The sequence below is a fragment of the Narcine bancroftii genome, chromosome 2 (genome assembly GCF_036971445.1).
Source record: "Narcine bancroftii isolate sNarBan1 chromosome 2, sNarBan1.hap1, whole genome shotgun sequence".
Lineage (NCBI taxonomy): Eukaryota > Metazoa > Chordata > Chondrichthyes > Torpediniformes > Narcinidae > Narcine > Narcine bancroftii.
The window spans coordinates 194,213,141-194,225,541 of record NC_091470.1 but is presented as its reverse complement, the minus strand read 5'-3'; the positions used below and the strand labels follow the sequence as shown (position 1 = coordinate 194,225,541).

General features: G+C 53.8%; 2 protein-coding genes across 5 annotated transcripts in view; one reads left to right on the top strand and one right to left on the bottom strand.

Moving 5' to 3' along the window:
- The window catches only part of LOC138754887 (multifunctional procollagen lysine hydroxylase and glycosyltransferase LH3-like), a 46,085-nt gene extending 35,223 nt beyond the window's left edge, over positions 1-10,862 (top strand). For 2 of the 4 annotated variants that reach the window (XM_069919839.1, XM_069919842.1), the window contains exons 13-19: positions 564-705; positions 1,088-1,201; positions 1,621-1,686; positions 2,824-2,928; positions 3,563-3,709; positions 4,267-4,392; positions 4,891-10,862. In XM_069919839.1, coding sequence (XP_069775940.1) covers positions 564-705; positions 1,088-1,201; positions 1,621-1,686; positions 2,824-2,928; positions 3,563-3,709; positions 4,267-4,392; positions 4,891-5,046 — 856 coding nt within the window. In that variant the 3' untranslated portion in view covers positions 5,047-10,862. The remainder of the gene's footprint in view (positions 1-563; positions 706-1,087; positions 1,202-1,620; positions 1,687-2,823; positions 2,929-3,562; positions 3,710-4,266; positions 4,393-4,890) is intronic. The other 2 variants (XM_069919841.1, XM_069919840.1) reach the window with 2 other exon arrangements.
- The window catches only part of LOC138754888 (acetylcholine receptor subunit beta), a 40,708-nt gene continuing 35,956 nt past the window's right edge, over positions 7,650-12,401 (bottom strand). Inside the window, exons 10-11 of the mRNA XM_069919844.1 lie at positions 9,405-9,558; positions 7,650-7,976 (exon numbers count right to left, since the gene is read on the bottom strand). Coding sequence (XP_069775945.1) covers positions 7,836-7,976; positions 9,405-9,558 — 295 coding nt within the window. The 3' untranslated portion in view covers positions 7,650-7,835. The remainder of the gene's footprint in view (positions 7,977-9,404; positions 9,559-12,401) is intronic.

Here is a 12,401-nt window from a genome sequence, read left to right as displayed (position 1 = left end):
GGACATGGCAAAAAAAATGGTCTGGCAAGGACTAAAAGGGCTGAAGGGGCTTGTTTCTGTATTGTAATGTTCTATGGTTTTAACCGCCCCTAATGTTTCAGCCTCCTCCACCACCCCTGGTGGGGCATTTCAGGCCTCCACAACTCTGTGAAAAAAAAACTTACCCTTGATGTCTCCCTTGAACTCACCTCCCTTCACTTTGTACACACGTCCTCTGGTGTTAGCTATTCCTGCCTTGCCGTCCACCGTGTCTATAACCTCAGAATCTTGTAGACCTCTATTAAGTCTCCTGTCGTCCTTCTTCACTCCAAAGAAAAATCTCCCATCTCTGCTAACCTTGCCTCATAAGATATTTTCCAATTCAGGCAACATCCTGGTAAATCTCCTCTGCACCCTCTCCGTTGCTTCCACATCCTTCCTGTAATGAGATGACCAGAACTCTTCTCCAGTTTCTGTTAACCACCCCCCAGTCTCTCTCATTCCCCATCCATCTGTTTTCTTTCCTGTGTGTGTGTGTGTGTGTGGAGGTCTCTGACTGATGCCCTCTCTCACCTCCCCAACAGTGGGATCTGGAACGTCCCTTACATCTCCCAGGTTTATCTGATCAAAGGGCAGGTTCTGCGTAATCAGCTGAGGCAGAAGAACATGTTCACGCAGGGAGAGATGGACCCCGACATGATCTTTTGTAGGAACGTGCGGACGAAGGTCAGTGGGAGGTGGAGGGGTGGGGAGAGAGGGTGACGGTAGAGGTAGGGAGGTGGATGGGGGTGTGAGAGACTGGGTGGAAGGAGGATGCTGGAGGAGTGAGGGGGGACAAAGCTGGTCGTGTCTTACCCCAGCTGAGACGGGCAGCTACAGGAAGCTTCCACCAGAACCCACACCCCCCCACCTGAGGGAGCCTCCCCCAGGGAAAACCCCCTGCCTGAGGGAGCCTCCTGAAGTGATATGCGTGGCCAATTGCCTGGTGCAGTGACCCATCCCATTGGCCACTTCCCATGCTGCAGTGATCCGTCCCATTGGCCGAACCCCACTGAGGCCTGCATTGGGTCCACCATCTGCACTGTTCACAGACCCCGGTCTGTTCCAGGGAATCTTCATGTATGTGACCAACATGGACGACTTTGGCCACCTCTTGTCCACGGCCAACTTCAACACCAGTCACCTGCACAGCGACCTGTGGCAGATCTTCACCAACCCTGAGGTGAGAAGAAGCAGTGACCTCCCTGGGAGGGACTAACATGGGACTGTGGGGGTCAGAGAGGGAGGGGGCTGGGGAAAGAGGGGGACAGTGGGATCAGTTTGGGGACTGATTCAAGGCTGTGGGGAGAAAGCAGGGCAGTGGGATCAGTGTGGGGACTGGCTCGGGGCTGAGGGGAGAGAGCGGGGTGGTGGGATTAGTTTGGGCACTGACACGGGGCAGTGGGGAGAGAGTGGGGCGGTGGGATCAGTGTGGGGACTGACACGGGGCTGTGGGGAGACAGTGGTGTGGGATTAGTGTGTGGTCTGATACAGGGCTGTCGGGGGAGAGCGGGGTGGTGGGATCAGTGTGGGGACTGGGGATGTTGGATATGCTCCACAATGCAGCGTTGGTTTGATTCTGCTCTTTGGTTTCCACTGGAGGACTGGCGTGAGAAGTACATCCACGAGAACTACTCACAAATCTTCAGCAATAACCTGGTGCAGCAGGTCAGTGTGAACACCCCAAAACACTCAGCGGGTCTGTCAGCATCTGCCAAGGGGTAGCACAGCTTGTGTTCTGGGTCATTGATCTATCCGAACTGAGGATTCTTCTGTGCCTTTGTTCCCCTGCCTTTCACTGGGCTGGAATTCATTGATTATTATCCGATTGTACAACTCGATGAAACACCGTTCTCTGATCCAGTAACTCTCCCAGCTGGGGGCGGGAAGTAGTTAGGTACAGGCCAGGCATTGTGCAGAGTAAAACATGAATGTCTGCAGATACTGTAATTGTAGTCAATACAGAGAAATGCTGGGGAACTTGGCCAGGGTATAAGGAGAAAGCAGGCAGGCGCCTCAATAAGGACTGGGGAGAGAAAGGTGGGAGGTAGAATGGGAGGGGGAGGAGTCCAGACCAACAAACAAAAGATGTTAATTGGATGAGAGAAATGTTCTGGGCTCTGTGAAAGGAGATAGAGGGAAAAGGGAAGAGAGAGAATGGAGGAAGAAGATGGGGGGGCTTTCTATCATAAACCAGAGAAGTTGATGTCCTCCTGTTGGAGGGGGCCCCAGACAGAAGATGAGGCGTGGTTCCTCCAGTTTGCGGGTGGTCTCAGTCTGGCCATGTCGACAAGGGAATGGAATGGGGATTTAAATGGGCAGCCACTGGGAGATCACCGCTGTTGTCCCCAAGAGTCCTGCTCAGCCTTATTCACAAACTGATCATAACTTCAACGGATCAATATTCACTCCTCCCTCCCCATCAATCACCTTTCAGGGCCTCAAATGATCCTGGCTGAAGCAACATTTTCTTTGTGAATCTGCAGGGTCATCTGCTGCGTCTGGTGCTCCCTTTGTGGTCTCCTCTACATCGGAGAGTCTGGGCGCAGCCTGGGAGATGGTTTTGTTGAGCACGTCAGCTTCGTCCACCACAATGGTGTGGATCTCCCGGTGGCCGCCCATTTCAATTCCCCGTCCCATTCCCTTGTCACCATCTCTGTGCATGATCTCATGTACTGCCAGATTGCCACATGTACTGATGGCCTCTCTCTCCCTGCCCATTCCCCGTGACGGAGGCACCGATGCCCCTCTCTCTCCCCATTCCCCGTGCCGTGGGCACTGATGCTGCTCTCTCCCTGCCCACAGCCATGCCCGGATGTGTACTGGTTTCCCATTCTCACCGAGGAAGCCTGCGACCAGTTGGTGCAGGAGCTGGAACATTACGGCCAGTGGTCCGGTGGTCAGCACCAGGTAGGGGGATGGGATGGGGGTTGATTCCTCACCGGGATAACAACTTGGCTCCGTGTTACCGCGTTTAGGCCACACCAGGCCTGTCCTTGTTACCATGGCAACATCCACGCCTGACCTGTCTTCATTACCGCAGCTAAGCCTGGCCATGTTACTGCGGCAACAAGCCCATGCAAGGTCTATCCGTTACCGTGGCAATGATGTTAGGCCACACCAGGCTCGACCATGTCCTCGTTACCATGACGAGAGGTCACACATCTAGCTGTTCGCCCTTATTCCACTCCCCCATCTGTGGCGATATGTCTACCATATGTGGTGCCATGGCAACGTCATTGGCCATTGTAGGAAACCCCTTCCACCATGGCAAGTTCCAGAGCCCACTCCCATCGGCCTTCCACATGGAGGGGGGCTTGAATCATCTGAGGGGGGCCATCCCAACTGCAGCCAGTTCCCTGGGGGGGTGGGGAAAATCTGGGCCATCCTGGTGTGGGAACAGGCCCGCAGGATCCTGCTGTGTGCTGGACTCCCATTGACCAGGCTTCAGGCGTGGAGCACTCTGGGATGTTGGGGGGGCAACATGAAGCAGGTATAAATGCCGCTCTTTCTCTTCCCCACCCTCGTGACACTGCGATGACAGGACACTCGGCTCAGTGGTGGCTACGAAAACGTGCCGACAGTCGACATCCATATGAAGCAGGTGGGCTTCGAGCGCGAGTGGCTGAAGTTCCTGCGGGAATACATTGCTCCAGTGACAGAGAAGCTGTACCCTGGATACTACACCAAGGTGACCGGAGGAGGGGGGGACGGACAAGGAGGGGCTGTACCCTGGATACTACACCAAGGTGCCCGGGGGGAGGGGGGATGGAGAGGCTGTACCCCAGATACTACACCAAGGTGCCCGGGGGGGCTGGGGGAGTGGTGGGGGAAGTGGTAGACTGGAGGGGAGGGGGTCTGTGGGTGGAGAGTGGGCTTGTTCAGGGGAAAAGGGGGTAGACAGGTGACTTTGAGGAATTTTGGGATATAGGTGGGGGCAGAGAGGGGACTTATGGGGATGGGGAACAGGGACGGAGGGCCACAAGGATGTGCAGGGGACGAAGAGAGGGATGGAGTAACTGAGAGACGATTCCTGTTGTTTCCCCCCCCCCCCCCACCATTACCCTGAGGGAGGGCGAAGGCTGGACCCAGACGAGGACCCAAGACCAGTGTCTCCCCTGACCTTGGCCTCCAAGTCGATTCTTTGCACCCTGCCCAGAGAGAGAAGGGTGCGGGCAGTGTGGCTGGTAGGTGGGCCCTGGCACCCAAGAGTGCTGTACTCACCGGTTTCACCTTGTCTCCCGGCAGGCAGAGGCAGTCATGAACTTCATGGTGCGTTATCGTCCACATGAGCAAGCGTACCTCCGGCCTCACCACGACTCGTCCACCTTCACCATCAACATCGCCCTCAACCGCAAGGGCGTCGACTACGAGGTAGGCCCCACCTCCTCCCCTCCCCTTCAAGGTAGGCCCCACCTCCTCCCCTCCCCTTCAAGGTAGGCCCCACCTCCTCCCCTCCCCTTCAAGGTAAACCCCACCTCCACCTCATCCCCTTCAAGGTAGACCCCACCTCCACCTCCTCCCCCTCATGGTGGGCCCCCTCTCCCAGATTCCCTGTAGCACCACCCTCTCCCCAAAGGCTCGCTGACAGGCTGAGATACCTATCCTATGCTGATCCATGTGTTTGTACGGTGTGGATATCACTGGTGTTACCAGAATCCCTCATCGGCCCAGCGCGGAGAGAGAAAGCCACACGTCACATGCAGGCTGAGGTTGGGGGGTGGGGGAACGATAGTCAGAGCTGAGGGTTTGGGCCTCGGGAAAGTGGAACTAGGAGAACCTGCCGTGTACTGGGATGAGGACCTCCCCACCTCCCCCCCCCCTCCCGCCATCCCGGAAGGGATGCCCTTCATGTTCTCCCTTCTCGACCAGGGCGGAGGATGCCGGTTCCTGAGGTACAACTGCTCTGTGGAGACTCCTCGCAAGGGATGGTCACTCATGCACCCAGGACGGCTGACCCACTTCCATGAGGGCCTGCCCACGACCAGAGGCACGAGATACATCATGGTGTCCTTCGTGGACCCCTAGGTCAGATGGGACTGGTCTCAGACACAGAGGGAAGCCCCTCCAGCCTCCTGACTGAACTTTCTGCCGTTATTTAAGAGGAGGGAGAGGGTCCTTGCCTTATGCTCTTCTCCAGTGGAACTCTCGATCAACGTGAAAGGACAATTGGCTGAAAATCCACCCCCTCCCCCTACTCCCCAAGGCACCCACACCGAGGTGGAGACATCGAGGACTGGATGGATGGAGTATCCGCAGGATGGCCAGCATTTCAGGCCTGAACCCTTGTGCTGGGGATCGGTGACTTCTTGTCAGTGGTGGTGGGTGGGGAAGGTGGGAGTGCCCTCAGGATTCGGGTTGGGCCCCACGGATTGGGGAGTGGGGGGATGTTAAACAGTCGCCAACCTCATGCCGATTCCCCCAGGGGGAGGGGCTTCTCCCGTATGGTCTCAGTTTCAACCTCCACCCCTCCTCAAGTCGCCATGCCCCCTGTGTTCTGGGTTGCCTGAGTGGTAAAGGGGGTGGATGCCTCGAGGTGAAGGCTAGGGAATGGAGACCCTTGCCTTCTGGTCCTCCCTCCCGGTTCTGCCCCCTCTGTCTCTGGGGGGGCATTCTCTCCCCTCGTAGTGAGGGAGGGGAGAGGGCAGCTCCCTGGAATAATGTCCCACACTCCTTGCCCAAGGGGACAGCAGGCTATTGGGCCCATCTGACACTGGTTTGCTGCAGGAGGGTGAGACCAGCCAGGAGGGAGCTTCCTGCTTGCTCCAGTTCCTTCAACCCCCCTCACCACCACCTCCATTCAAGGTCCTCATCTACAATTCCCGGACCCCCCCCCCCCCACAACTTCTGCTATCTCAGGGCACCCATAAAGCTTAACGACCCTGCTCACCCATCTCTCTCCTGGAGGCCATTTGGCCTGTCGAGTCTGTGCCAGCTCCAAAAAGCCAATTTTTAACCATTGGTTGGCTCCTTCTCTGCCCCCCCCCCCCCCCAGATTCTACCCCTGGGGATGGTTAACCCACTCGCATGGGGAAGATGATCCCACGTTTTCACAGGGAGAGCATGTGAACTCCATGCAGACAGCACCAGAGGCAGAGATCGAACCTGTGTGTAGGTTTTCCCCAGCCTTGACAACCCCATTCCCCGGTTGTTGCCGCAGCAACAGAGCCCCCACCCCCACAGCCACCATCTTGCAGAGTGAGGCCTGTCTGCACCCTCTATCCTATCACTGAATTTTATTTCCTTCACCTCCCCTGTGACAAGAGGGGTTGTTCAGGGTAACCAGAGGGGGGTGGGGGAGAACATTTTCAGGCAGCTCCCCTGTTCTGTAACTGATGTACATTTTGTGCTTTATTATAAAAATGAGACAGGTTAGATGTGGCCACATTATGAAGCAACCCAGCCCCCAACCGCTCTCTGCTGGGACACAAATCCCAGCATGCCTTGTCTTGGGTACACAGGAAGATCTCACTGCCTCCTCCCCCAATCCACTTCAGGACGTCTCACCGAGGTCATTTGGCCCACCTTGTCTCTGCTAACCCCTCCTGGGCAAGAATGGGGCTAACCTATGACCAGCAGGAGGCCACCAGCACTCTGCTTCATCCAAGCAGGATCGTGCTGTGCCCCATTGCCGTGGGGCAAGAGTTCATTCCAAAAGTCCATGGGCACAGGTTTGGCAACTGTGTGGGGGGGGGGGGGGGGCAGGGAGGGGGTGGTGAGGAATTTCTAGAATGCTTTTACTACCCCCGAGAACAGGGGCAGAGAGATGGGTCCCAAATGCTCCATGGCGACCAGGAATCCTGCCCCTCCCTGAGTCCTGCCCCGAGGGTGCTGACCATCCGCCAGAGTTCAGAATGACAGCTGGCGGGGGCTGAGGGAACATTCATCAAAGTGTGGGATCTTGTTGCACATCAAGGCTCAGACCAGCGCAAGCCCTCCAGCCTACAATGTAAACCGGTCTAACCCATGCACCCATTCCCAGACTTTTACACATCCCTATTGTGCTTGCAGGTAATGAAGGGGAATAAACACTGGTGGGGCAACATTAAAAATGTCACAAGACCACAACCAGGCCCACCTCGGCTAGTCCTGCTTGCCTGCCTTCAGCCCATTTCCCTCCAAATCTCTTATCCCTGCACCCATCACGAACAACAATGCATCTGACCTCTCCCTGTTCCCCACACACTAACCTCTGTGTGGATAAAGGTCCCATTTGCCACAGACCTGTGCCCAGCCTGGGGAAAGGGATCTCAGCCATGTCCCATGTAACTTTATAGACCTCTCTAACATCCCTCCCTCCCCCAGCCTCCAGCGAATGTCCCAATTTCTGTAAGTTAATCCCACCAGTGCCAAAAGTTCCTGGCAGTTTCCAGTGACACCAAGGCAGCCCAGTTGGCGTAGCGGTTAGTGTAACAGTAGTTACAGGACCAGCGATTTAGACCCGGGTTTGAATCCCATGCTCTCTGTATGGAGTTTGTACATTCTCCCTGTGTCTGCATGGGTTTTCCCCGTGGGCCGTTCCACCGTTTGAAACCTACCGGGGGAAATGGGTGACGTGGACTTGTTACTGTGTTGTACATCCCTCACCGGGAGCCACACCTTCAACAGGAGAACGAGTGAAGACACTTGAAGAGGATCGAGGAGGTTTTATTTAGCTCGGAGCATTTCCCTCTGAAGGTCACCACGATACAAAAAATGCAGCCACATTGACAAACTCTGAAGCTGAGGTCCGAACACTCAACACTCGGCCAAATCGCGCCGATAAACGCTGTTCGTCCATCCCAGGAGGCCGCACACAGGTCGGGGGGGGTTGGAGATCAGGCAAAGGGGTCAGCGGGGGGCACGTTGCGGCTGGCATCAAGGAAAACACTGAGGGTCCCAATGGATGTGAAGGTGAAGAAGACGAAGAGGAAGAGGCGGTCGGCAACCATCGCCACGTACTGCCAGTCTTTCTTCAGCTGCAGAGAGAGGGAGAAAAGGAGCGATGAGAGGGGGGGGGGGAAAACACTGCATAGCTTTATGGAGTCTCTGAGGCCACTCTGCCTGCTGAGTCCCTGCTGACTGACACACCTGTCAATACATCAACCAGCCCTGGACAACCCACTAGACACATCTTCAACCCCACTGTCTGGGCGGAGGTTCCCCCCTACTCACTAAATCTATGTCCCTCTGAAGTGGGGCAGCTTCCAGCCATCTACAATGTCGTCCGTCCCCCCCCCCCCCATCAACATAATGCACCCTAATTCTGTACCCTGCTAACCCCTCCCCGGCAGAGCCAGCCTTTTGTGGCTGAATCACTCCGTGACTGGAAACATTCTGCTGGCACTCGCAGAAACCCACCCTCTCACCACGTTTCACGCCCTGCTGGGATCCTGAAATTTCTGCCCACTCCTGGTCACCAAAGATTCCAGGAGGATCTTTGTGGGATGGGTGGGGATGGTTGATGAAATTTAGTGGAGAAAAATGGCAGGTCTTGTAATTTGAGTGATCTGTTGTGGGTGAACCTTAGGAATCTGGCGGAGTGGAGGGCTCCAGAGGAGTGTGGTGGAACAGAGGGATTGAGGAGTACAAGCACCTAGTCCTTTGAAAGGGGTGTCAAAGGAGGTCAATAAAGCTTCCGGCACATTGGCCTTCATCGGAATATTGAGGACAGAAATTGGGACCTTCATGTTGCAGTTGCACAAAACGTTGGTGAGGCCACATTTGGAGGATTGTGTTCAGTTCTGGTCACCACGCTGCAGGAATGACGCAGAGAAGATTTACAAGGACATGCTGAAATCGGGGGCGTGAGCAACGTGGAAGGGTTGAGCAGAAAAATCACCAGAGGGATAGGTCAGGTGAACACAGCAGGGGGAAAAATCAGACACCAGAGGACAAGGTGGGGAGGTGGGTGGCACTGTTAGCACAATGCCTTTACAGCACCAGCGATCGGGACCTGGGTTTGAATCCCACACTGTAAGGAGTTTGTACATTCTCCCTGTGTCTGCATGGGTTTTTCCCGGGGGAATCATTGGGTATAAATTGGGCTGCACGGACTGTTACCCTGTTGTATGTCTAAATTTAAAATTTACAGGAACCCTAGGGGTAAGTTTTTTTTAAATAAACACAAAGGGCAGAGGGTAGTGGGTGTAAGAAACTGGTTGCAGATGGAGATAGTGCCATGTTTAAGAAACATGGAAAGGATTGGCTGAGAGGGATGCAGCCAAATGCAGGCAGGTGGGACATTGCTGCTGGCAGGGGTAGGATGGGTGGAAGGGCCTGTTTCCATGGTTGTTGGAGAGCAGCAGCCAAACTGGGGTGTGTGATGGGATGTTGATACCCTGTCCATCCCCAGTGACAGCACGGGAACGGTGGCCCATTCCCCTCTCTCTCCCCTCCAGACTCACATCATCAAACTCTGATGCAGACTCCAGTTGCTCGGCGATGTACTTGATGGCTTCCACAGCTTCCTTGAGCTCCTGAGGCAGGGTCATGGGTTGGGCTACATCGTTCAGGTGCCACTTCATCTCCGAGAATAGCCGTTGTGGCTGAACCGCAACCCTGAGGGCAAAGTTCAATTTTCCCGTCATACTGTACACAGACCACCAGACGCAACAGCGCTTCTCCGGACCACGGTGCACGTGCATACGTAACAATATAATTAAATATAAATATTTTGGGATGGTTTACTCAGTCACAGGATACGGTTCGTCAATCTCACAGCCTGCGGGGGCAAAAGCCACAAATCCCTGGTTTTGGGAATTCAAGCAACTGGCAAAAATATCAAGAAAAAAAAAATACATGCCATATTCTTGTAATCGTCAAATATTTTGGACCAATTTTTCAGGTCAAGTAATGGGAGGGTGAGTCCACTTTGACACAGGTCAAGTAATGGGAGGGTGAGTCCACTTTGACACAGGTCATACTTTTCACCACAGTGAGTACCTGCGTCGTTCAAGATATTGGGAGCTCAGATGACCAGGACCCAGTGGTGTCCAGAATCGAGGGGCTCGGATGGGCGGCCATTCTGGACGAGGATCTGGTCAGGGCGTCGAGAGCTTGGATGGGTGGGCAGTCAAGGTCATAGGGAGGGAGTCAACTGTTGCATGGTACTGACGAATACATAAGAATATACAGTAAGAATAAAAAAGATTAAAAATAAGTTTTTAAAGATTGTAGAAGTAAATGTTCCCTGAAGTAACATAAACCTTTGGTGAAGATGGGAGCAAATAATCAGCCAGCAGAGAGTGGGCCTCGGTTGGGCTTTGCTCATAGCAGCTGTTTGAATAAAGTTGTGTGAAACAGACAGTGTCGCTCAGGATTAAGAGCTGGTTGACACCACTCATCGTTGGGGTGACTCTTATCCCTGCTGAGTCACCCTGGTCAAAGGCTTTATCTGTAAACTTGGAGGGGAGGGGGTTAATTGTCCATAGCCCTTTCCCACTAGCACCTTGTACCAGGAAAAGGAAAGCAATCAGCATTTCGGGGATTGCTGTCTTGACCCCGACTCATCCCCTGCATCAGCTGATGCAGGTGTGCTGATTAAACCAGTGGAAAACAGAACGACCATCCATTCCATTCGATGGTCGGCGCTCCGATCCCCGGGGATGAGTTGAGTTCAGTGGAAGAGCAGTCAGTATCCAGGTTAAAGGTGGTCCAGTGGAAACAGCTCAAACGGCCTCCTTTCTTGGGACATGGCTTGGCCAATTCACTGGGATGCCGTGGAAAAAGGGCTTGTAATGTAAGTGCCTGTTGTTTGGGCGGGTTCGTGGAGGGGGAGGAACCTGCAGATAGAGCGACGGTTAAATGATTTCAAAGAGTGACTGAAAATAAAGTAAAATGCTTTCCAGGTTTCATTCAAGTGATGTTCAGTGTACAGTGTAGTATTTTTGTCTTTTAAACTGTTAGTTCTTAAAGCAGGTACATTCTTTCTTTGGCTTGGCTTCGCGGACGAAGATTTATGGAGGGGGTAAAAAGTCCACGTCAGCTGCAGGCTCGTTTGTGGCTGACCAGTCCGATGCGGGACAGGCAGACACGATTGCAGCGGTTGCAAGGGAAAATTGGTTGGTTGGGGTTGGGTGTTGGGTTTTTCCTCCTTTGCCTTTTGTCAGTGAGGTGGGCTCTGCGGTCTTCTTCAAAGGAGGCTGCTGCCCGCCAAACTGTGAGGCGCCAAGATGCACGGTTTGAGGCGTTATCAGCCCACTGGCGGTGGTCAATGTGGCAGGCACCAAGAGATTTCTTTAGGCAGTCCTTGTACCTTTTCTTTGGTGCACCTCTGTCACGGTGGCCAGTGGAGAGCTCGCCATATAATACGATCTTGGGAAGGCGATGGTCCTCCATTCTGGAGACGTGACCCATCCAGCGCAGCTGGATCTTCAGCAGCGTGGACTCGATGCTGTCGACCTCTGCCATCTCGAGTACCTCGACGTTAGGGGTGTGAGCGCTCCAATGGATGTTGAGGATGGAGCGGAGACAACGCTGGTGGAAGCGTTCTAGGAGCCGTAGGTGGTGCCGGTAGAGGACCCATGATTCGGAGCCGAACAGGAGTGTGGGTATGACAACGGCTCTGTATACGCTTATCTTTGTGAGGTTTTTCAGTTGGTTGTTTTTCCAGACTCTTTTGTGTAGTCTTCCAAAGGCGCTATTTGCCTTGGCGAGTCTGTTGTCTATCTCATTGTCGATCCTTGCATCTGATGAAATGGTGCAGCCGAGATAGGTAAACTGGTTGACCGTTTTGAGTTTTGTGTGCCCGATGGAGATGTGGGGGGGCTGGTAGTCATGGTGGGGAGCTGGCTGATGGCAGGTACATTAAGCAACTAGAAAATACCTATCCAGCATCTACCAATCCAGAGACCAGGGGTTTTACTGTGTTCCCCAGCCTGGCTGTCCCGATTTTGATGCTCCTGTGCCTCCTTCCTGATGGTAATGGGTCAAAGATCCTGGAAGTGGATGGAAAGGGCCTTCAATAATTCTCTGAGACTAAGCAAATACATTGAGGAAAGGGAGACCCCAGTGATCTTCACAATCGTTTTCATGACCCTCTGAATTGACTTCCAGTCCGATGCTTTGCAGCTCCTGTCCCACACAGTGAAACAGCCAAACGGGAGACACTCAGTTGTGCACCTCTCAAATTTTTCTTAAATTGAGCCTCCATTCACCACTTCAGCTGGTATCCCAGTTCACTCTCCCACCGCTCCCCTTAATTTTCCCTCTAAACATCTCATATCCTCTGGTTTTTTAATCAGGGAACAACTCTACTTGCATTTGCTCTGTCTGTACCCCTCATAATTTTAAATGCCTCTATCAAATCTCCCCTCATTCTTCTATGATCCGGGGAATAAAGTCCTAACCTATTTAACCTTTCCCTGTAACTCAGTCTGGGTAACATCCTAGTAAATCTTCTC